Genomic DNA, 24,234 nt, shown 5'->3' on the forward strand with positions numbered 1-24,234 from the left:
CCATCCTGATCTTGGCTAGGTCTCTGAGTTCTTCTATAGTATCCAAATCTTCAAGAAGGATTTCTTTATTGGCTTCATGATCACGGATGCTCGTTCTTGCCATTGGAACCACCATTTCTGTGGGAATTACTGCTTCTGATCCAAACACCAATGAGAAGGGTGTTTGGCCTGTTGCATTTTTAGGCGTAGTCCTGTCAGCCCAAAGAACATAAGAAAGTTCTTCAGCCCATTTTCCCTTATTGGATCCTAGCTTTTTCTTTAGATTGTTGATGATGATCTTGTTGCTAGACGCTGCTTGGCTATTGGCTTGAGGATGAACCAGAGTAGAAGTAATCATCTTGATGTCCCAACTATCACAAAAGTTAGTGGTTCTATTCCCGATAAAATGGGAACCAATGTCACAAACAATTTCAGCAGGAATACCAAATCTAGTTATAATATTTCGTTTAATAAAAGATATTACTTCCCTTTCTCGGACTTGCACGAATGCTTCTGCTTCAATCCATTTGGAGAAGTAGTCTGTCATGGCAAGCATAAAGACCTTTCCACCTAGAGCCTTTGGAAGCTTACCAACAATGTTCATTCCCCACTTCATGAAAGGCCATGAAGAGGATATAGGATACATTGGTTCTGATGGCTGGTGAAGGATGTTTGCATGCCTTTGATAAGCATCACACTTCTTTGAGTACTCCATTGCATCCTTCTTCATCATCGGCTAGAAGTACCCAGTCCTAAGTATCCTGGAGAATAGTGCTCTTCCCCCTGTGTGGTTACCGCAATCACCTTCATGAAATTCCTTGAGTACCTCTTGGACTTCAGTATCCTCTATGCACCTCAAGTATGGACCTGCAAGAGATTTTCTGTATAGCATATCATCTAATAAAATATATTGCGATACCTTGAGTCTGAAGGATTTTGGATTCTCCGTAGCTGGGATCTTTCCAGTCTGAATGTACTTTTTGATCGGGAGGATCCAGGATCCTTGATAGTCCGAGGATAATGGATCCCAAAGTACAATCTGCTTATCACTTGTTATTTCCCCAACTTCTTGCTCTCCTATTGCTGGCGAGAGTATGTGAATAATTGGGATCTTCGTATTTTCTGGCATTTTTAGGGATGAGGCTAAATTTGCTAAGGCGTCTGCCCCAGCATTTTCCTCTCTTGGTACCTGTACTATATTAAACACTTCGAAGGATTTTGCTAATTCCTTCACAATTTCTAAATATTTGATCATATTTTCACCTTTTACGGTATAAGAACCATTAAAGTGGTTAGTAATGAGTAAAGAATCCATATAAACTTGAAGATACCTGATCCTCATACTTTTGGCTAAAAGTAAACCTGCTATGAGTGCTTCGTATTCTGTTTCATTGTTGGTAGCTTGGAATGCACATGCAATGGACTGGGGTATTATGTCCCCCCTGTGGCGATTTCAGTAGGATCCCCAATCATGTTCCTCTTACATTGGAAGCACCATCGGTGAAGAGTATCCAAGGATCCTTGGTCTTTTCTAGTTGTTGGACCTCCAAGTTAGCTTCTTTTTGTAGATCACTAGTGAAATTAGCCACAAAGTCCACCAGTGCTTGAGACTTGATTGTTGTTCTTGGCTCATATTGGATATCATATGCACTTAATTTTAAAGCCCACTTGGCCATTCTACCTGATAACTCTGGTTTTCTAAGAACATTCTTCATAGGATAATTAGTTCTCAAAATAATAGGATGAGTTTCAAAATAATGTCTTAATTTAGTAGAAGCCATGATAAGTGCAAGAATTAACTTTTCTAAATGAGAATACCTGGCTTCCGTATCTAGAAGACTTTTACTTACATAGTAAACGGGATGTTGTTCACCTTCATGATCCTTCACCAAGACGGCACTTACTGCGTTTCCTGAGACGGCTAAATAAAGGTATAAGGATTCTCCATCTACAGGCTTCATTAGGGCTGGAGCTGAGGATAAGTAATCGTTCAAGGCTGTAAGCGCAGCCTCGTGCCTTTCCGTCCATTCAAACTTTTTATTCTTCCTAAGAATGTCGTAGAAGTCCTTGCATTTCTTGGAGGATCTTGAGATGAACCTATTGAGGGCAGCTATTCTTCCTGTGAGCCTTTGGACATCCTTTGTGTTTGCAGGAGATTTCAAATTGAGGATGGCTTCAATCTGCTCGGGGCTTGCTTCAATTCCCCTCTTCGTCACCATATATCCCAAAAATTTTCCAGCCTTAACACCAAAGTGGCATTTTGACGGATTCAATTTCATGTTATATTGGTCGAGGATGTTGAATGCTTCCTCGAGGTCTCTAAGGTGATCCTCAGCTTTCTTTGATTTCACCACCATATCATCTATGTAAACCTCCATAGTCTTACCCAACTGATCCTTGAACATCATGTTGACCAATCTTTGGTATGTTGCCCCTGCATTTCTTAGTCCAAACGGCATAGCAGTATAACAGTATATGCCGGTAGGAGTCATGAATGTGGTATCCTCTTGATCAGATGGTTCCATCTGAATTTGTTGAAATCCAGAGGAAGCATCCATAAAGGTAAGCATTTCATGTCCTGCCGTTGCATCCACCATGGAATCTATATGTGGTAATGGGAAAGGATCCTTGGGGCATGCCTTGTTTAAATCAGTAAAATCGACACACACCCTCCACTTTCCATTCTTTTTTGAAACTAAAACCACATTAGTTAGCCATCGAGGATACTTAACCTCTCTGATCATACCGGCCTTAAGAAGTTTTTCAACTTCTTCTTGTATGATCATGTTCCTCTCAGGAGCGAATTTCCTTCGCTTCTGATGGATGGGTTTAACAGATAAATCAAGGCCGAGTTTATGAGTGATTACCTCTTTTGAAATACCTGTCATGTCCGAGTGCTTGAAGGCAAAAGTAGATCTTCTTTGCCTTAAGAAGGATATTATATCCTCCTCAATCTTACTGGGGATACTGGATCCTAAGAACACCTTTATTTCTGGATCTTCGGGGTCCAATGATACTTCTTTAAGGTCTTTCTCCCGAGCTTCCAGCACGTCCCTAGGATGTTGCTATAATTGCTATGCTATGGTTGGCTTGGCTGTTGGCTTCATTGATGATGAATAATAGTTCTTTGCCTCTGCTTGGTCACCTACTATCTTTACAACTCCCCAAGGAGTAGGTAGCTTGATGCACTGGTGATAAGTTAAGGCTACAGCCTTCATTCCGTGGAGCCATGGCCTACCTAAAATAACATTGCAACAGGAAAGGTTATCTATAACACAAAATTTTTGGTATGAATTTAACCCTTCGATATAAATTGGGAGGGTGATGTCCCCCAGTGTCTTCTTGGTTTCGCCACTGAAACCAATCAGCACCGAAGTTCTAGGAATGATTTCTGAATCCGGGATATTCATCTTTTTAAGGATATCATGTTGGATAATGTTGACCGAGCTGCCGCCGTCCACTAGGATCCTGCGTACATAATGGTTAGAGATAAATAAAGTAATAATTAAACCGTCGTGATGAGGATCCTGTATGCTCATTTTGTCTTCCTCATCGAACAAGATTCTCTTTTCTGTTGTTAGGGTGGTTGACACTATTGGTTGATCTCCGTTATCCATCTTTATCTCTTTAGCGAGTCTTTTTGTTGCAGAGAAAGAAGTTCCACATATGTCTGAACCACCTGAAATGAAATTGACCATTCGCACATCCAGCTTGTCCTGATGAGGATCCTGGATCCTTGAATTGAAGAAGATTCTTTGATCAGTCACTCGAGTAGTGGGGATGAGTGGTCTTCTCTCGTCGTCCAGTTCGAATTCTACTACGGGATCTTCTCTTATGGCACAAGAATCTTGAAATAATTCGTAGTTTCTGGAGACAAAGTTGATCACGTGAGCATCTGGCGGTGGCGGTGTTGCTTTTTGTGGAAGGTCTTCAGGATCTTGGATCTTGGATTTATTCCTTCCCAAGAGTTCTTTAAAGTGACCCTTGCTCAGGAGGTAACCAATTTCCGTTCTTAATCCGTTGCATTTGTCCATTGCATGGCCAAAATCTTTGTGAAAAGTGCACCACTTAGACTTGTCCTTGAAGCCGACAACCTTCTCATTTTTTCGGGGCCACCTTGCTTTTTCTCCCAGATCCTTCATGGCACAGATCAAGCCATGAGTATCCACAGAGAAACAATAATCGGAGATGCAACGATAGTCTTCGTCGTCATCTCCTTCTTCAACTGCCCGCACGTTCTGATTATTGAACTTAGTGTACGGCTTTGAATTGTTGTTCCTATTCCAGGATCCTTTATTCTTCTCAAGGGTTGGTTGTTTTGTTTGTCCCCCAATACGATCCTGGATCCTTTTGTCTTCTTCCAACCGGATGTATCTTAATGCCCTGTTTCTGACTTCGTTTAATATCCTGCATGGAGTCATCACTAAATCATCATAAAAGGGGGAGCTCTTTTGAATTCCCATCTTGAATGCTTCAACAGCAGTAGTCATGTCAAGATTTGGGATTTCTAGAGCTTCCTTGCCGAATCTGGTGACAAAATCCCTAAAGGATTCATCACTAAGTTGGACAACACGATATAAATCACTGGTTAACCTCTCAAATTTCTGACTACAGGAAAATTGAGTGTTAAATAAGTTAACTAAGTGAGAGAAAGAAGTAATTGAAAAAGAAGGGAAGACTTAGCAGCCATTTTAGAGCGGCTCCCGTTAGTGTGGATCCAAAGCCCTTGCATAGGCAAGCTTCTTTGAGTCTCTCCGGAATAGGATTGATCTCCATCCTTTCCCTATACTGTGCTACATGTTCTTCAGGATCAGTGGTCCAGTCGTAAGTCTTCATATTTGGAGTCTGGAACCGCTTCGGGATTTTAGCATCACAGATAGGCGGAGAAAATCTGGATACTTTGTGGCTTCCCTCAGGTATCTCGGGGATTGGTCTTATGACCCCGGAAACACTGGATATCATATCATTGAGCTTCTGCAGCTCCTGCATCCTGCATGGAACCACGGTTAGCATCTAAGAATAAAGGATCATACAAGTTACCTCTTTGTTGAGTGAAGGTTGGCATCTCGGATGAGTAGATGGGATAGGAGGAGTCTGCGATAAGAGTGGTTCTCCAGAGGCTATAGTCTGCATGGGGATTATGTCTCCTTCATGTACTTCGAAGGACCGTTGATGTTGGATGCCTGAGGATCCTTGATTCGGAAAGAAGGATCCTTGATTCGGGGTGAAGGATCCTTGATGTTGGGTACCATAGGATCCTTGTGGAAGGATGACTGATCCTTGCCGATAATATGAGGATCCTTGATTCTGCTGACCCATGGACCCCTGTTGAAGGATAGATGATCCTGGCTAAAATAGCGAGGATCCTTGAGTCTGTTGACCCATGGACCCCTGTTGAAGGATAGACGATCCTTGTGAGAACTAAGCCATGAATTCTGGACTGGTGAAATCCAGCATCCTTGGCATCAGGGGGGTGAGATCCTCTGCTGGCCTCTTATTCTTCTTGAGATCTTCTATCTCACGGAGGATCCTCTGGTTGGTCTTGTTCTGTTGCTCCATATATGCTTTAACCTGCGAAAACATAGATGAAACATCACTGTTAGTATTAACCACCGGCACAGCAGCAGCGGTTTTCGATCTCTGGAAGACTGGCAGCTGTGTCTTGCTTCCAGCAGCAGCAGGCCGTTGCGTTCCCGTGATTGGCGGAGGCAGGTGGCAAAGTCCTTGAAGAGAGAGGAACCGTAGCCGGCATGGTTGATGAAGCAGAGGTTGATTGAGAGGCCATTGATAGTGATATGGGTATGAAAAGGTTGAGAATGATAGGAATAATATGGATTATAGCACCAATTGCCCCACGGTAGGCGCCAAATTGTTTTAGACAAAAATCTACTAAGGATCAAGTATCCAAATCTGTTATGTGAGGTAAGGTGCTAACTCGATAATGACAAGTGCGCAATTGTAATATTGGTGAACACAAAGGTTTGATCACGAGGGAAAAAGCCCTTAACCAAGATAGTCTTACTTCGGTCAAAACTTATCAAGGTAATCTTTGGTAAAATAACTTCGGTCAAGGATTAATAACATAATCTTTGGTCGGATTACTTTAGTCAATGATCAACAAGGTAACCTTTGGTCGACGAGTATATAATTATCGTGATCTCCGGCACAAAAAACCCCTGGACGGTGAAAACTATCACCGTCAATTGTATTGATAAGTAAAAAGCGATTACAAGTGTTGTGGAGTAAATGACCGAGATTACAAGTATGCTAGTGTGTAGAGAGAATGCTAGTTTCTGCTCTAGAGTTTGTGTGATAGTACATGTGTTTTCCTACTCGATCATAGCTTGTTTAAATAAGATAACAACAATAACAATATTTCCTAATTATCCGGAAGTCTTCCACCTATCCGCTCCACGATCTTTGACCACGTGCCAATAGCCGTCCAGTAGCGATATAAGCGGTAGACCAAGACTTATAGCCATTTTTGATATTAACGCGTTCATCTTCACATTAGTTCATCCATTAATAGCTATACTGAACTAGGATCCTGGATCCATACTCCAGCTAAAGGTTGCTCTATGAGGATAGTTGATATAAATACGTCTTAAAGTTGCCACACCTGTCTAACACATCACCATACTAAACGCAATCATTAGTAAACAAGTAATACCGAGGATCGTCGATCCTTTATATCCTGATACATATTTCAAGGATAACCTATCCATAAGACATTTAAGGATAAAGGATCCTCAGTATAAAATTCATGGTCTAACAATCTCCATCTTGAAAGCTTCCACAGCCATAGTCATATCAAGATTAGGGATCTCTAGGGCCTCCCTGACAAACCTTGTAACAAAATCCCTTAGGGATTCATCATAAGGTTGGACAACTCTATATAAGTCACTAGTTAACTTTTCAAATTTCCTACTACAAGAAAACTGGTTGTTGAACAAGTTAACTAAATGTGAAAAGAAGTAACAGAATAAGGTTGAAGATTTAGCAGCCATTTAAGTGCAGATCCTGTTAGTGTGGATCTGAAACCCTTGCATAAACAAGCTTCTCTGAGTCTTTCAGAAATTGGATTGATCTCCATCCTCTCCCTATACTGAGCCACATGCTCTTCTGGATCAGTTGTTCCATCATACACCTTCATGTTGGGGGGGGGGGGTCTGAAACCATTTTGGGATTTCATAATCACAAATTGGTGGAGCAAATCTGGATAACTTGTGGCTCCCTTCTGGTATTTTAAGGATTGGTCGGACCACTCCTGGTACGTTGGATATCATATCCTTAAGCTTCTGCAGTTCCTTAGTCATAGCCTGGTTGATACCTGCATCCTGCATGGAACTAAGATTAGCATCTAAGGATATAGGATTATATGTGTTACCTCTTTGTTGAGTGAATGTTGGCATCCCAGAAGAATAGCCGAGGTAAGAAGCGTCTGCCACGACAGTTGGTCCACTGGAGGCAATAGTCTGCATGGGGATAATGTCTTCTTCATGGACCTCTGAGGATCTTTGATGCTGAAGTCCTGAGGATCCTTGATTCTGGAGGAAAGATCCTTGAGGCTGGAAGTTGTAGGATCCTTGATGATACAACCCAGAGGATCCTGGCTGAAGGATTGATGATCCTTGTTGGGGGAGAGATGATCCTTGAGCTTGTAGACCCATAAACCCTGGATTAAGGATAAATAATCCTTTTTGGAAAACTGAGGATCCCTGAGCTTGTTGACCCATGGACCCCGGGTGAAGGATAGATGATCCTTGCTGGAAAAATGAGGATTCCTGAGTTTGCTGACTCATAGATCCCGGTTGAAGGACAGATGATCCTTGAGTAAGTTGAGCCAAGGATCCTGGAGTGGTAAAATCCAGCATCCTAGGCATTAAAGGAGTCAGATCCTATACTGGCCTCTTAGTCCTCTTGAGGTCTTCTATATCACAAAGGATCTTTTGGTTAGTCTTGCTTTGCTGCTCCATATATGCTTTAACCTGCGAAAACATAGCCGAAGTATCATTATTAGAGTTAACTACCGAAGCGGCAGCAGTGGTTTTCGAGCCCTGGGAGACTGGAGTTTGAGTCATGTTCCCAGCAACGGCAGTCTTTGGTGCTCCTGCAAGTGGAGGAGGCATTGATAGTGAAGATCTTGGTGAGAGTGAAACTGATGAAGGCATGGTGGATGAAGCAAAAGATTGTTAAGAGGCCATTGATGGTGGTATCAGTTGAAAAGGTTGAATATTGACATGGAATAATATAGATTATAGCACCAATTTCCCCACGGTGGGCGCCAAATTATTTTGATCAAAAATCATCTAAGGATAATGTAACCAAATTCGTAATTGTGGGACTTGGTGTTTATGATTGTATATGTAATATATCGATGAACACAAATATTTATACGAGGAAAAGCCCTTGATCTTTTGAGGATCGCCGACATAAAATCTCGGGTGATGACAAATCGTCTATCGCCAATTTATTAATAAAAAATTGTGTTACAAGGGTTGGAAGCTATGATTAGTGAATACAAAGATTCTAAGTGCATGTTGACTGCTAGGGTTTATGAATAAATCGTATGCTATCAGCTGTGGGGTTGTAAAGTGTCCCTAACTAATCATAGTTCAATGTATAAATACAAAAAGGCAATAACAAGAAGTCCTATTTTTATGCCACCTTCCCTCTATAGCTGCTACATTTCTTTGACCACGTGCTAGACCACTTAGAGGGCGAAATAATAGGTTAGACCATGTCTCCAACCGTTATACCTGTCAATATATTGATATACAAATAGAACAATCGTTAGTAAATAATAAGTACCGAGGATCCTTGATCCTAACAGAATCTGGAACACATTATATGGATAACTGATCCAGAACATATGCTAGGATCACGTATCCATATAGTGTCAAATTTCCGTGCCCTAACAATATGTATTCATCATTGTGTCTTACATTTTAAGTCATTACGTTATACGTATTCACCACTGTGTTTCACGTTTCAAGTTATTGTGTAACATGTATTCATCATTGTGTTTTATGTATTAGATAATTTGTTATTATTTTATAATTATTTTTACATATTATTATTACACAACGTGATATTAGTATTTAAAAAACGTAATGATGAATTGAAAGACACAATGACGAAAAAAGACACAATGATAAGCGAAAAGACACAATGACGTAATTTTTTTAAAAATTTTATATAACAAAATCATACTCATATTAAAGATTAAAAAATGTTTGTTATTATGATGATTTTTTTAAAGAAAAAATATCATACGAAAAAGTTAAAGATATTTGAAAATGATGGGGGTATTAACATGTGACTTGCATGTGGAGAGAGAAAACATGTACTATTACTTTTATACCATTTTTCTTTTGGTCCTCACTTAACACATGTCAATTATTTATGGCTTCTCACACTTCTCATTTTTGTTAGCCTTTGTAGAATAACTTGACCCTACATCTATATATCTATAAATAACTACATAATTATGGTAATATTTTGAATAATTGACTGAAACTGCAATATAACTTGTTGTCCATTCAAAAAAATAACTACAAAATAATAAAAATCTATAAGATCTAAAAACAAAATAGAAATAATAATGCGATAGTAGCTCAATCACAAACTCCACATATTGTATTGATTCAAGTCACAAATTTGTTAGTTATACAGTTTGATAAAGCTTTACTAAATAATTTAGACATAATTACAAGATTTAAAATCAAACAGTTATTTAAAATACTTCCAAAATTTATGGAAATTTTTATTGATTTTTGAAACATTAAAATGAGGGGTTTATTTTAGACATTAATTTTAACATTTATGGATAATTAAAAAATGATCAAATATAAAAAATAGAAACCTTGATGAGATTAAAGACATGGAAACCTTTAAAGGTTTGTTGCATCAATTCCATATTTAAAATGGGCTAAATTTGTTATGAATATTAAGAATAAATTAAAGGTATTATATAAAAATAGAAATAAATAAATGTACATTTTGTTATAAAGGAATTTTTAATTTAACTTTTGTTTTTGTTTCATTCAGTGACTTTTTAGTTAGATATATTAAATCGAAACAGTAAAGTTGTATTCTACTAATTTTAATAAATAATTTAGACATAATTACAAAATTTAAAATCAAATTGGTTAATTAGAAAACTTCTAAAAAATATGGAAAGGTTTTTGCTTTTTGAAATATTAAAATGTGGGGTTATTTTAGACATTATATTTGACATTTAAGGATAATTAAAAAATGGTTAAATATAAAGTGTGGAAACTTTGATGAGATTGAAGAGTATGGATATCTTTAAAGGTTTGTTGCAAGATTAGTCAAATTTCGTATTTAAAATGAGTTTAAAGATAAGATTCACTTGAGCAACGTAGTTAAATAAACATAAAGTTAAGCACTTAAGATAATAGTAATAAACATAATCGTCCTCCAATCAACGGTTATATTATGAGGTTGATTTGTTGTTAGTTATAGCAAGACTTTATAAAACAAACCACTAATGAAACTAACTGAAATTAACAATAAAGTAATAAAATAAATGTTGGGTTGGTTATTAGAAAAAGAAAATATTATAAAATATAAAGACAAACCTTCAACTAACGAAAACAAACAAACGATTGTAGACGAACATAACTGGACACATAACTGAACGTTCATGAACTCAATGAACAAACACAGCCTCTGTTCATGTTCGTTCATTTAAGTAAACGGACAAAATTTCTTGTTCGTGTTCGCCGAACGGTCCACGAACTGTTCGCTCGCTGAACGTTCGGGTCTTTTACAGTCCCTGCATGTTGTCACTAAAAACCTAATGTTGATCACGGTTTCTTCTTGTAATTACCATCAAAAAGTCCAAAATCCCTAATTTTTGCAGTCTTATTTTCATGAAATTTCCAGAAAGTATGTTTCTTGTGTCGGGTTTGAATGGTTTAGATAAATGAGCTACAAGAGAGAGGGTTATACAATTTGAGTATGTTCAGTTCAGGGTTGTTTCTTTTAGACTAGGAAATGTATAGGTTGCATTTGGGTTCATCAGTTTAATCAGTTAACCAGACACGATTGCTGCTGGTGGATAAAAATAATTACTTATACTTCATGCAAAAGAGATGATCTAAGGTAGTTGTTAGGAAACCATCGATTCTTGGAAACTTAGGAATGGGTCCAAGTTAAATAATTTTTGGAAACGGAAGTTGAGAAACATATATCGTATGATTGACCAAACCATGAGCGGGGTGTGAGACTAACTGTTTTATGATCATATGAAAGTTGGAAATAAAATGATTGTAACGCGTGTTTCCATCTTCACATACAGCAATTGTCATAGAATTATAATATTAATTAATGATTTATCTTAAAAAAATGCGTTCATTGTTTTTATTTTCTAAAACTCAATATAAAATAGTTGTTCTCTTAAATATAATAATTAACTAATATCATATAGTTGTTTATAAATTTCAATTAATATTTTCACACTTCCAGTTGATTCCATCCATCCATCCATGCTCGATCACCTGTTGCTACGGTTTCAGAATAACAATCAAGGTACGATCTCTTATAAACAAACCAATAGAAATCAAATGGAACCCTTTAGGCTAAGTGATACGGTGATATACGTGGCTAGAGTTCAAACCTCAACTTAAGATCACCCTAGACAGAATAACACCAATTCTTGCCGACATCCAAAACCAAAACCGGCAGCTAGACCGTACAGAGAACATGCTCATAAAAGAGATCGATGGTGCCCAACAAGTTGTCAATTGGAATCTCTTCAAGAGGTTCGCTTATTCACGCAAGCTTAAAAAGGTCCTTTCTGATATTAATGTTGACGACGATTCTGATGCTGGTGGATTCGGGAAGACTACTCTCGCTAAAATGATGGTCAATGATCCTCAGATTCAAGGTATTCCATAACGTTTATTATCATATTTTAATAGAATGCTCATTTCACTAGTTTTTGCTATTTATCGGCTATCTATGTAATAGTTGACATTTCTTACTCTATGACAGATGTTTTTGGGGAGAATGTGGCAGCTTCGGAAACACCCGCTTCATGGCAAGTGCTCGTTGTTATGGTCAACATGTGAAGTTTCAAGGCCCTGAAGATGCAAATAACAAGTTGGGCCACTTTCTTCGTGAAAAGCTTTCTTCTCCCATACTTCTAGTGTTGGATGATATGTTGTCTCATTCGTATATCAATAATTTCAAGTTCAGATTGGACTGTTTGAGTGACGACGATGCTCACACCCTCTTTTCGCCGCTCTGCCATGCCTAGTTCTACAATCGACGAGAATATCGTTAATGAGGTAACATTAATAAAAACGAATATACTAGCTAAGCTCCTCTGAGCTTACTTTTCTTTATTATAGATAGAAATGACTATTCAATGAATTGTGTTGCTGCTTTGTAACCTTGTGTTGTAGATGGTGAAATGTTGCAAGAGACACGCGCTTACCCTTTCAGTAGTTGACGGCTCATTAAATGGAAGAAATAAGACCGTCTGGTTATCTTTGATAAAATCGTTGGCCGAAGGTGAATCAATGCTAGATCTTAACCAGGAAGTTCTTTATGGTCTAGAAAGAAGCTTCGAGATGTTAGAAGACAAGTTCAAACCAGCTTTTTTAGACTTTGGAATGTTCCTCGAAGATGAAAGAATCCCTGTTGTTATTTTAGATATGTGGGTTCAGATGTACAAACATGATGATGAGGGAGTTGATACACCGGCAACGATCCACGAACTATCGGACAGAAATCTTGTCAGTCTTGTCAATGCTGCACGCCAAAGGTATTTATCATTTTCCCTATTACTTTGACTTAAGATGCAATTCAATTTTTGCACACTTCAGTTTTTAACTGTTTTCTTTGTAATTTTAGAAAAGGACGATATGCAACGTTCAACACCCATTGTGCGCATAAAAGCCATGTCACTCGCCACATCAGCAAAAACTTAACCCCGTTAATTATTTTTAACGGGGGGGTCATAAAACAAAAAACCTTGAAAAGGTGGGACTGCCAGCGGGAAATACCGGAGGTGGGATTATTATTGGCCAATACATTAAAGGTGAGATTATTTAAATCCAATTTTCCTTTAATTAATAATGATTATAAAAGATGACAAAATGATAAAGAATGAACATAAAGATTTAAATCGTATTAATGTAAAAGTTGAAGGATTTGGTACGTTTAGTAAAAATGAAGAAAAAGAAGGTACGTTTAGCAACACCTCTTAATTTTAGAGGTGGTGTATTTTTGTAAGTAGTTAATTTGACATAATCTTGTTTTAGTTCATAATTAAAACCAAATATACGTGTACAATGCACATGCAGATAACTATTAGTAAAGATTAAACAAGTTGGGGTGTATTTTTTTTAGCTTAAATGAAGTAAAATATTGTTAAGCATGAGAAAGCAGTGTCGAGAATCAACACGTCTTCATTCATTTTGCTTTTAATACATATCGCTTTGGGTCCCCTGCCCCCGAAGCTATTACGTTTCTTAAAAGAGTTCAACATGTCGTGCACAGTAACTTATCGACACCAAAAATCTATAAATGTGTTTTCTATATGATCAAGTTTGTCATTCAAAAGAGGGGCGACGACGCAGCTTGTTGCCCGCTTACCCACCTCTCTGTTACAATTTGATCATTTTGTTTAATGTATGAATTATTTTAGGTTAAAAAAATATACATATGTTCTAATTATTTATTATTTTCAATCATTTGTTTTAGATTTGAGGACACCTAATTATTTCATATTTTTATTCTCTCATTACTTATATTTGAATCTGTTAGTTTCATATTTATCACTTAATTGGTAAACCGGCTTTCGGATTGTTATAAAGCCAACAACCGAAACAACTCTCAACACTTGATTCGTTGGCTAAGCATATCTTGTTTCACAATCAAGTAGGAATGCAAATGAAAGATTTTCATTGTGAAAAAAAAAGACAGTTCTTAAAAGGAAAAATTATCAAACGATATCAAAATTTGAGACAAACATAAATCATAAAGTAAAGAGAGTTGATAATTGATTTATACAACATTAGAGTATTAGTTACACACCTCATGTCTTTACATGATTTATGTATGGCTCGAATTTTAATATCGTTTGATAATTTTCCCCTTTAACAACTCTATTTTCTTATTATATTATATCATGTGACATGCCTTGTAAAACAAAATTTAACAGCGCATAAATAACTGTCTTTACACAAAAGGTTATATCCCCGACACATGTTTAACAAAACCATATCATGTTGTAACGATTCCCTTTGTCATTTGTAAACATAAAAGCCAAAGGAAGAGACAAGACTAAAAAAGAAAGAGGAGGCACAAGTAAGTGGACCGGTGTGGTGATAACATGAGCTTTGCTCCAACCGGTCGGGCATTGGGTGTGGATTTAGGTATCAATGTGTAGTCTATTTTATGTTTTTACTTTATATATTATTCTATTTTCTATAACTTTCTTTCAAACTTTTCTTGGCTTATGTGGGTCATTATGTTTTGGATTTATAAAACATATCTTAGATGAGATTCGATGGGGCTTATACTCTCTAATATTGACATAAAACATCATTTTCACTTATTAAAGTATGACAAAAAGTACTTAATTGTTTAATTAAATCGAAAAAAATTGTTAAATAATAACTTAATTATAAACAAATATGCAATTTTTTAGTTGGGAGTGTTCAAGGAATCCACTGGACCACATAGGTCCGTACCTACATGATCAAAAACGTATTGATCACTGCTAACTTGTCGACCCCATGGATTATATATGGTTTTAAGTATTGGTTACAATTAATAATATTCATTAACAACAGTATTAAATGAATATTGAAAAATGACAAAACTAATAATTTGGAAACAACCCTACCAAAGATGCAAGGAAACCAAACTTTATGGGCCAACCATGACACCATAAATGAAAACCCACTACCCATGCTTCATTTGTTCCAAGTGTCAACCTTTTTTCTTTTCATTTATTTCTTGTGGTATACATTAATGTCTTATTAAACGGTTCGTCAAGTCCAAACTCGTCTATCGAATAAGTTTCGGTCTACGTTCAAGCTTGGACTCGTGCTCATTTCAAACTTTAACCGAGATAATACTAAGTAGTTCAATAGTAACTTGGTTTATTACACCCCTACACGATCAAATATCATTTTCTAGTTATACATGTAGACAGATTTACTTAAGTTGTATTGTAACGAAATGACCCAACAAAAGTTTAATGTGTTCTATAATATCTTATATTTTTCTATGTTTATATTCATATCCAACACTCAAATTATATCAATTCATATTCTTAACGTTTTCAAAAAAACGTTATCACTAAAAAAATCTTAAATCTATCACCGATTATACGCTACATTATATACCCACCCATATATTATACAAAACAACACTCATTTATATTTTTATACCCACATTATCTTGTATAATGTATTTATCATTTTATGGTTAGAATTAGTCCATGATTAGCCTCCTTAAAGTGGCCTGGCATGACAATAATGATGATTAATAAACCTCATAATAACTTTCTCACCAAATCACAACTTAGTCCTCCAACTTTCCTATTATTACACTTTCAACCTCTTCATTCTTTATATATATATACAAACAACATAAATCTCGCTACATTATTACTCTCTTACACACACGCATATTACTTATACAACAATTATGGGTTTCCCAATTGGTTACACCGATCTATACTTACCCAAACTCCTCCTTCACATCTTAACCATTTTAGGCTTCATCCGTAAACTCATCTCCATCACTTTCCAATTAATCGGTCTAGGAGATTTCATCGAACCCGAATACTCACCTGACCCGACCCGACCCGAACCCGTTACACATTTTCACTCAGTATCCGCTGCTTTAATACGTGAACACCTTCCAGTAGTTAAGTACTCGGAGCTAGTGGACCCACCAGAGAGTTGTGCTGTTTGTTTGTATGAGTTCGACGTGGACGATGAAATAAGGCGACTAACAAACTGCCGACATATATTCCACCGGTGCTGTCTGGACCGTTGGATGGACCATGATCAAAAAACATGTCCGTTGTGTCGGACACCGTTTGTTTCAGATGATTTACAGGATTCGTTTAATCAACGGCTGTGGGCGGCTTCTGGGATTGCTGATTATTATGGGGATTCATTGATGGTTAGTGGTTTATAATAGTGATGCATGTTAGGTTCTTTTTTTTTGGTTGGATAGATTGTAGGATTACATTTTACAAAAGAAAAAAAAATGAGACGCATATATTGTATTATTGACAAAACAATGGACAGAAATAGAATTAATGGAAGTCTTTTTTATTTTATTTTATTTATAACACATAAATTATAAAATGTTTCATACAAATGTATTATGTTGTGTGACAAATGAGGTAATTGTTAATCTACGCAAGGTATACTATTTTAAATCATAACAGATATTGATAACTTTGATTATAATTTAAATAAGCTGTTAAAAGCTATTATTAGATCCTTTTATTTTTCTTATATTTTAAACACTCTTACTACAGACTGAAATGCTATAGATAACTATCATTTTATTATTAAAGTTCAAAAGTATATACAAAATTTTCGTTGTGTTTAAACCAAAATGCAACATTTAGAAATGTAATTGACAAGTGAGTAACTTTTGGTTTTGTAGCAAGTGAGAAAAATAGTTTACCAAAATTGCTTAGGAAGTTACAAAAGAGTACCAAATATTTGGGTCCTACATAAAGCAGAGCTTGTTGGGTATTGCTTGGATCCAACCGGGTTAATCGGATCTTGCCTTAAAGTGTGAGCAACTTTTTATTTATATACGTATAAAACAGAGAAGTACGATAACTGTATATATTTTTAATCATCGGCAATATTGTTATTATTAAAAAAATAAAACTATTAAAATTAAAAAAAAAGGGACTAGAAAGACCGTAGACAAAATATGAACATCTTAGGCCATGTGTAGTGGGGCTACAATTGGGGCGATTTTGGGCGCGAAGGGGCGCGAACACCGCCCCCTGGGCGATTTTGGGGCGAAAAGGGGCGGGGGCGAGGTATTTTTGTCGCCTGGAAGAAGGGGGTGGTGGGGCCGGATGTATGGATGTGTGTGTGTGTTATATACATACATATATATATATTTATATTATTATTATATATATATATTATTATATTACTAGTTGTAGCCCCTACACCATTACACCCCAAAAACAAATTCTCACCCCTTACTGACTAGGCGTCACACGGCGCAAAACGCCTCAAATTGTAGCCCCTCCACCACGTATAGCCTTGTAGGATAACCATATTTTTGACTTTTTGTGCGATGAAGAAAAAGATGTTTGAAAATATTTGAGGGTTCTGGTCCAATGATAGATATTGGTGTAGGTAAGTAAGCTAGTTTAGACTATTTATATCAGTTGGTCGTTTTGGAAAAAAAAATTGTATATCACCTGAAACAAAAATGTAACGGTGTATATAGTTTTCTACTTTTCTTTAATGTTTAAATGTTCTTATAATCTGATGATTATGTTATTTAAATGTCTAGTACACTCCAAAACGGTTTTACATGACATCTATTAAGGTTATATTATATAATAATTAAAAAATGAACAAAACAAGATATATGAATCTCATAAAAATTTATGAAAAAATAGACTACTAATAACATATGTGTAATCGTATCTTGGGGGAGCCATATATCTTGGGGGAGCTATAAGATGTAACCTTCTTTAAAAGTCGAGTGTTTGAGCCCCTTCAGGGACTATGCCACTGTGGATTAAATTTATGAGTAGATTAGATGGGTGTGTAAGTTGTAAAAAATAGCATATGATATGCCATAATGCTAGTTAACTCATGACCGAAGCAAACAAAGAGTAAATATGTTCTACTATGATCAAACAATTGATTAACACCAAAGACTATATATCCTCTATATCTGTGTGAGGGGTTTTGTAAATTATATGGTATAGTTATAAATGCTTGTGAGTAGATGACAGAGAAAATGTTATATGAGAAAGTTAAATTTGGGGTTTCAGTGTTCATACCGTATAATATTTTAATATTTTTTAAAAGTGGTTGTGAGTGAAAAAAGAAGAAAAAATAATAATAAAGATATAAAAAATACTATTTAATTAAACATGAGAAAGAAAATATATTGATTTTTAAAGTATTTATATAATATATAGATATATGGTAGGGAATGGGCTAGGAATGCTCTTATGACATGAAAAGAAGAGAAGATTTTCCTATATGTTCCTCATCCTCATTGTGTGAGATTATGTGTTCTTATTCGAGAACTTGAATTTGCAGTGGTTTTCTAGTAGCAGGATTCAGTAATACAACTAACATATAGTTGAAGATTTCATAAAATGAATTAATTTTATTTTAAACATTTTCAAACAAAATGAAATAAAAATAATTAGGGATAACTAACTACTTATTGTCTTTGTTTATACAAACAAAATTGTTCCATTATTACCAACAAAATAAAACAAATATGAATTCTTGTTGATATAATTTACTAAAAAGAGAGGATCCATAACATAGTCATAGTATAGCGTTTTCAAGTGCAATAAATCCGTTTATAAAAAAGATCAAAATAGACTAGGAGAGAATATTTTCCTGTATGTTCAATCACGAAGGCTCGTAAGTAGTTTATGCAAGTATGTGAGGTGTTCTTTGCCTACATGGTTGATACGAAGAAAAAAGAATTACCCAAAGCGTCCCCGGTCCCCGAAGTGAACTAATTGTTAGAGGTATTTATGTATGATCTTTCGGGTGTACTTGTGAAATTCAAAATGAAAATTATTCTTGATGAGATACCAATTGTCATGGACCCTGTCTTCTTGTTATCTACACGAATGGATCCAAGAGTTGATTTCACAACTACCAGAATTGCTAGAAACATAACACATTAGTTCATAGAATTAGTTCTATATCCAATTAAAACTTGCAAATACGTCCATATGGATCGAACCGGTGGCATGAACAAGGACCGGCTCAAAACCAGCCGACTTGTGCATTACTCCCAACACTTTTTTGTTTTCTATATAAGAGTTTAGGTGAAACATGCATAAAATAATTGTTGTACGCCTTTACATATTTAAGTCTCTTTTGGGCTTCGGCTAAGTATTTAGTCTAGCTAGCTTGCTTTATAAACCGGTCAAGCCTAGTTATGTGCAACCACCTATAGCTAAACGGCCCAACCCACTAAATTGCAATCCAAACCGGTTGTACAATTTATTTACGATCCATTTATGACAATATTACATGATTTATTTTTAATCGATTTACACTGACGACGACCCAAACATAACTTGAGTGGATACGATTTTTAAATGTTTTGACACGTAGTATGTAACTAACGGCAAAACTAACGTTCACTGGAGTTTATTTTATTTGAGGAGTGAATAGCCATTTTCGTCCCTGTGGTTTGCGACTTTCGCCACTTCAGTCCAAAGTTTGATTTTTTGTCAATTTAGTCCTAGTAGTTTTCATTTTTAGCCTGTTATATCCTCCCGTCTAACGGCATCCAAGTATGCCGTTAGTTCTTTATCACCTGAGGGCTAGAAGTGTCTTTTTAGATATTACCTCAGGGACTGAATAGTCTTTTTAGATATTACAATTAATTATTATATTAACTGAATACACAAAACTTAGATACGATATTCACAGTGAAGAACTAGGGAAGAAGAACCAGCGATTAAGTGAAGAACAACATGGAAATGTGGGATACCAGAGCTTCTGGTGATGATTTCGATCCAGACGTTGAATACGGTATGTATTAACCCCTTAACCCTAACCCTAACTATTATCTATTAATCAAAGAAACCCTTGAATTCCAAACCCTAACCCCTAACTATTATCTATTAATCTGTTTCAGGGAATTTTCCAGACCATTTTACTATTAAATTCCACCATGGGGGAGAGTTCGAGAAATCTCCAGAAACTACATACAAGGGGGGTTTGGTTACTTTTGTTGATAGAGTGAATGCTGATCTGTTTTCAGTGATTATTGTGAATGATATGGTACAACAATTAGGCTACAGCGAAGAGGAAGTTCTTACTGACCAGAAATTCTATTTTAGAATTCCCGGAGGGGACTTAGATTCAGGTTTAAGACCATTGTCCAATGATGTTGATGCTCTTAGCCTCATAGGATATATTAGTGTGCATAAGGTAATTGAGGTGTATGTGGAACATTCACACATTATATCAAAGGTAAAAGAGGCTTCAATGTTAAGTTGTTTTAATGTGGAAATAGATGATGAATTAGAATCTGATGAACCTACAGATGATGATGTAGTTGAATTAGATGACATAGATTTACATAATGTTAGGGTGCCTGAATCTGATGAAGATGTAGAGGGGTTTGATAGTGATAGTGAGGCAGAAGGTTCTGATTATGATTCAGACTTCATATTTAATGAAAACAGTATGGATGACCCAAATCAGGATATAGAATTATTTAGAGCAGCCGTGGATGATATATCTGATGAAGGTGAAGATGTTGAAGATAAAGGAGATGAGTTAGATGATTTAGATCTACATGATATTGATAGTCTTAGTGATCCTGATAATGATACTATGTTGCAAAGAGCTATTAGGATGAAAAAGAAAAAAAAAGAGAAAATCACACTCAAAAGAAACTGATGAAGAATATTGTCATTTTTACTTGGGTCAAACTTTTGGTGGTAAAGATGAGATAAAGCAAATGGTGAAGACTCATGCAATTCATTCAAGGAGACAACTTCATGTTGTGAAGAATGACAAGATTAGGTATCGTGTAGTGTGTTTGGGGAGAAATTTAAATATGGGTAGTTGTGAAAATAATGATAACCAGACAAATGAGGTGGAAGAGAATCTCATGCCAAGAAGGAAAAGAAAATGTAAAAAAAATTGTGGGGCCCAAGAGGGTAGTTCCAGCCATAAATCCAAACCTAAAAAGAATAAGATTCCTCCTCCCACTTGCCCATGGGTCCTACATGTGTCTTTTGATGGGGCTGAAAGAATATGGTGTGTGACAACATTAGATACTGAGCATCAATGTTTACAAACTAGAACTGTAAGCTTATGCACGGTTGGGTGGTTGGCAAAGGAACTGGAGGAAGATCTTGAAGAGGACCCAAATGAAAGTATGAGGAAATTGCAAAAAAATATTCAAAGGAGGTTGCAAGTTCAAGTCACCCCTAACCAGATTTACAAGGCTAAAAGAGTTGCTAAAAAGAATGTTGTGCATGATTTTAGTGGTCAGTATGCTATTCTTAGAGAATATTGTCAAGAGGTGGTTAGATGCAATCCAGGTATGTATTTTTAAGTATCTTAAACTGTTTACTTATGTATTTTAGTGTAGTTTTGCTAAAATATTTACTTATGTATCTTAAAACTGTTTACTTATGCTAGGTACAACTATCAAGATTGATGTTGAAAGTGAATGTAATCCTAGCAGCCCAACTAGACAGTTTAAGAGGATTTATGTATGTTTAGCTCCATTGAGGGAAGGCTTTAAATTATGTGGGAGAGAATTATTGGGGCTAGATGGTTGTTTCATGAAGGGGATATACCCAGGCCAAATCTTAACTGCTGTTGGAGTTGATAGCAACAATGGTATTTATCCTGTTGCATATGCAATAGATGAATCAGAAAATACCAATTCATGGACATGGTTTTTGGAGATTTTAGCTGATGATCTGGATTTGACATCTAACTCTAATTTCACTTTTATGAGTGACAGGCAGAAGGTAATTATTTAACACTTGATTATGTTTTATATCATATTACTTACAAATATTTTTGTTTTAAAATTAGGGCTTAATACCTGTAATACAAAAAGTTTTCCCAAATGCTGAACATAGATATTGTGCAAGACATATTGAAGAAAATATGAAACAAAAGTGGAAGGGTCAAGCTGCAAAGAATCTGTACTGGAAGTGTGTATATGCAACAACTCCTCAGACATTTAATAAAGCAATGAAACAGGTGTTTACAGAAAATAAGGAGTTATATGATTGGTTGAAGGAAATTCCACCAAGGCATTGGTCACTATCACATTTTACTGGTATTTTTATGTTATTAATTACATTCTTGTTCATTACATTATTGTTAATTACATCCTTGTCAGTTGAATTACTTATGCTTATACTATAGGTAGGGCACTAAGTGATTTGCAATTAAACAACATGTGTGAGGTGTACAATAGGCAGTTGACACCTGGAAGGGACCTCCCTATCATTAGTTGCCTAGAGTTCATTAGGGAATACCTAATGAAAAGAATTGTGAAAGTGCATATGAAGATAGCAAAATATAAAGGTCCATTAACACCAAATGTTACAGTTTCATTTAAAAAAATCAAGAAGGATGCCACTAAGTGTAATGTCATTTGGAATGGGGCTACAAAGTATCAAGTTAGTGGTCCAAATCAAGAGCAATATGTTGTGACAGTTGACCAAAGGTCTTGCACATGTAGAATGTGGGACTTGACTGGGATTCCATGCAAGCATGCAGTGGCATGTATTTTTGATATGGGTGAACATGGATTGGATGATGGTGTGCCAGAGAAATGGGTTGACAAAGTGTATTGGTTGGAGACATGGAATAATGTTTATGCACACACCATAGATCCAATCAATGGCCAAGAAGAATGGGCACCATCCCCTTGGCCCACTAAATTGACTGCTCCTAAGCACCATGTGCAGATTGGTAGACCAAAAAAGAATAGAAAGAAATCTGCTGTGGAAATTGAATTACTGAGTCAAAAGGTTGGTAAAGCCAAGAAATTGCCAAGGAAGGGTCGTACAGTTACATGTGATATTTGCAAGCAACCAGGACACAACAAGAGATCTTGCAAGAAGAGGAAAACAGGAGATATAAGAGAAGCAGGAGGTTTAGGAACACAAGTTGATGCAACTGATGCAGCAGGCTGTTCAGGGGTTTAAACTGCTTTTGGTATTGTAATATTAGGATGTTAAACTGCTTTTGGTATTGTAATATTTTGGTACTATGTTTAATTATGTTAAAACTTGTAATCTTTTGGTATTAGGATGTTTTTGGTACTTTTTACTTTATGTTAAAACCTGTAATCTTTTGTATTGGTTAGTTGACCTTACAAATGTCAACTGGAATGGCTAATGGTATATTGTTTGAATTGCATAGTTGATTGTAGTTAAAGGGCATTTTGGTAATTTGTATTGGTTTTTATTTGTTTGTCTGTTTTTTTCCTGTTTGTTTGATCTGAACAAGCAGGTGGACCTATGTTCATAGATTGCAAAAAGTCATTTGACCTTAACATACAAAAGCAACCAATTTTGGTACTTTGCAGACAAAAACATACAATCTGCATAGTTGACTTTTACAAAAGTCAACTACAGTGGTACCATTGACCTGTCAAACATTTTACACAAAACCAACCAATTAGCTTGTCAAACATTTTACAAAACACTTAATCAAACATTGAGTTGTTTAATCTAACCATATGTTCAAACAAAGACCATACATTTTCATATCATAAAATTAGTACTACAAAAGACAATACAGTGGTACGATGACCATACAACAAAGAGATCTTAGCAAGACAACTTTAACATTCCGTGGAAACATACATAAAGGAAAAAAACAACCAAAACAAAAGTCAATGCAAACTTCATTCTTTTGGTCTTCAATTCCAATTTAGTACATGTTTGACATATTGGAGGATCCATCCAAACAACAAAGCCACAACTCCTTGGCTGCAATTAACAAAAATTAGGGCAAAAATTAGGAGAAAAAAACCTAATTTCAAATGTTTGTTCAATACAATTGTATAAGTTACCTGTTTGCTGCAACAAAAGAACCGTCTTCCTGGGTTACTCTCCGTATATGAGGTACGAATCACAGTAGGCCAACCACATGAGCAGAAAACCATGATTGATGATCTAGAGTTTTGATGGAACAATTAGGTTGATAAGCTAGGGCTTCGTTCTGCTTTTGGTCTTATAAGGAAAAGAAAACTGATTTAAATTAAACATAATCTAAAACTAAAAAGAAAAAGACAATAATACCCTTAAACTAACGGCATACTTGGATGCCGTTAGACGGGAGGATATAACAGGCTAAAAATGAAAACTACTAGGACTAAATTGACTAAAAATCAAACTTTGGACTGAAGTGGCGAAAATCGCAAACCACAGGGACGAAAATGGCTATTCACTCTTATTTGAGTGATACAAGTTTTCAAATTAATCTCATATTTTGTTAACGTAGTTTAATAACACTA

The 24,234-nt window shown here is 36.0% G+C and overlaps 1 protein-coding gene and 1 pseudogene across 1 annotated transcript; both read left to right on the forward strand.

The window, feature by feature from the left end:
* The first annotated feature begins 15,461 nt into the window (after window positions 1-15,461).
* LOC143619319 (brassinosteroid-responsive RING protein 1 pseudogene) lies at window positions 15,462-16,193 on the forward strand (annotated as a pseudogene).
* A 3,948-nt stretch (window positions 16,194-20,141) lies between these two features.
* LOC143619243 (uncharacterized) lies at window positions 20,142-22,918 on the forward strand. Its single transcript, XM_077091218.1, has 4 exons — window positions 20,142-21,286; window positions 21,387-21,724; window positions 21,792-22,041; window positions 22,131-22,918. Exons 1-4 carry the CDS (start codon window positions 20,698-20,700, stop codon window positions 22,916-22,918), a joined length of 1,965 nt encoding a protein of 654 aa, XP_076947333.1. The 5' UTR covers window positions 20,142-20,697.
* Window positions 22,919-24,234: the final 1,316 nt, after the last annotated feature.

The sequence above is a fragment of the Bidens hawaiensis genome, unplaced genomic scaffold, assembly GCF_021521415.1.
Source record: "Bidens hawaiensis isolate Kalapana, Puna unplaced genomic scaffold, B.hawaiensis_p1.1 tig00002423_1, whole genome shotgun sequence".
Taxonomy (NCBI): domain Eukaryota; kingdom Viridiplantae; phylum Streptophyta; class Magnoliopsida; order Asterales; family Asteraceae; genus Bidens; species Bidens hawaiensis.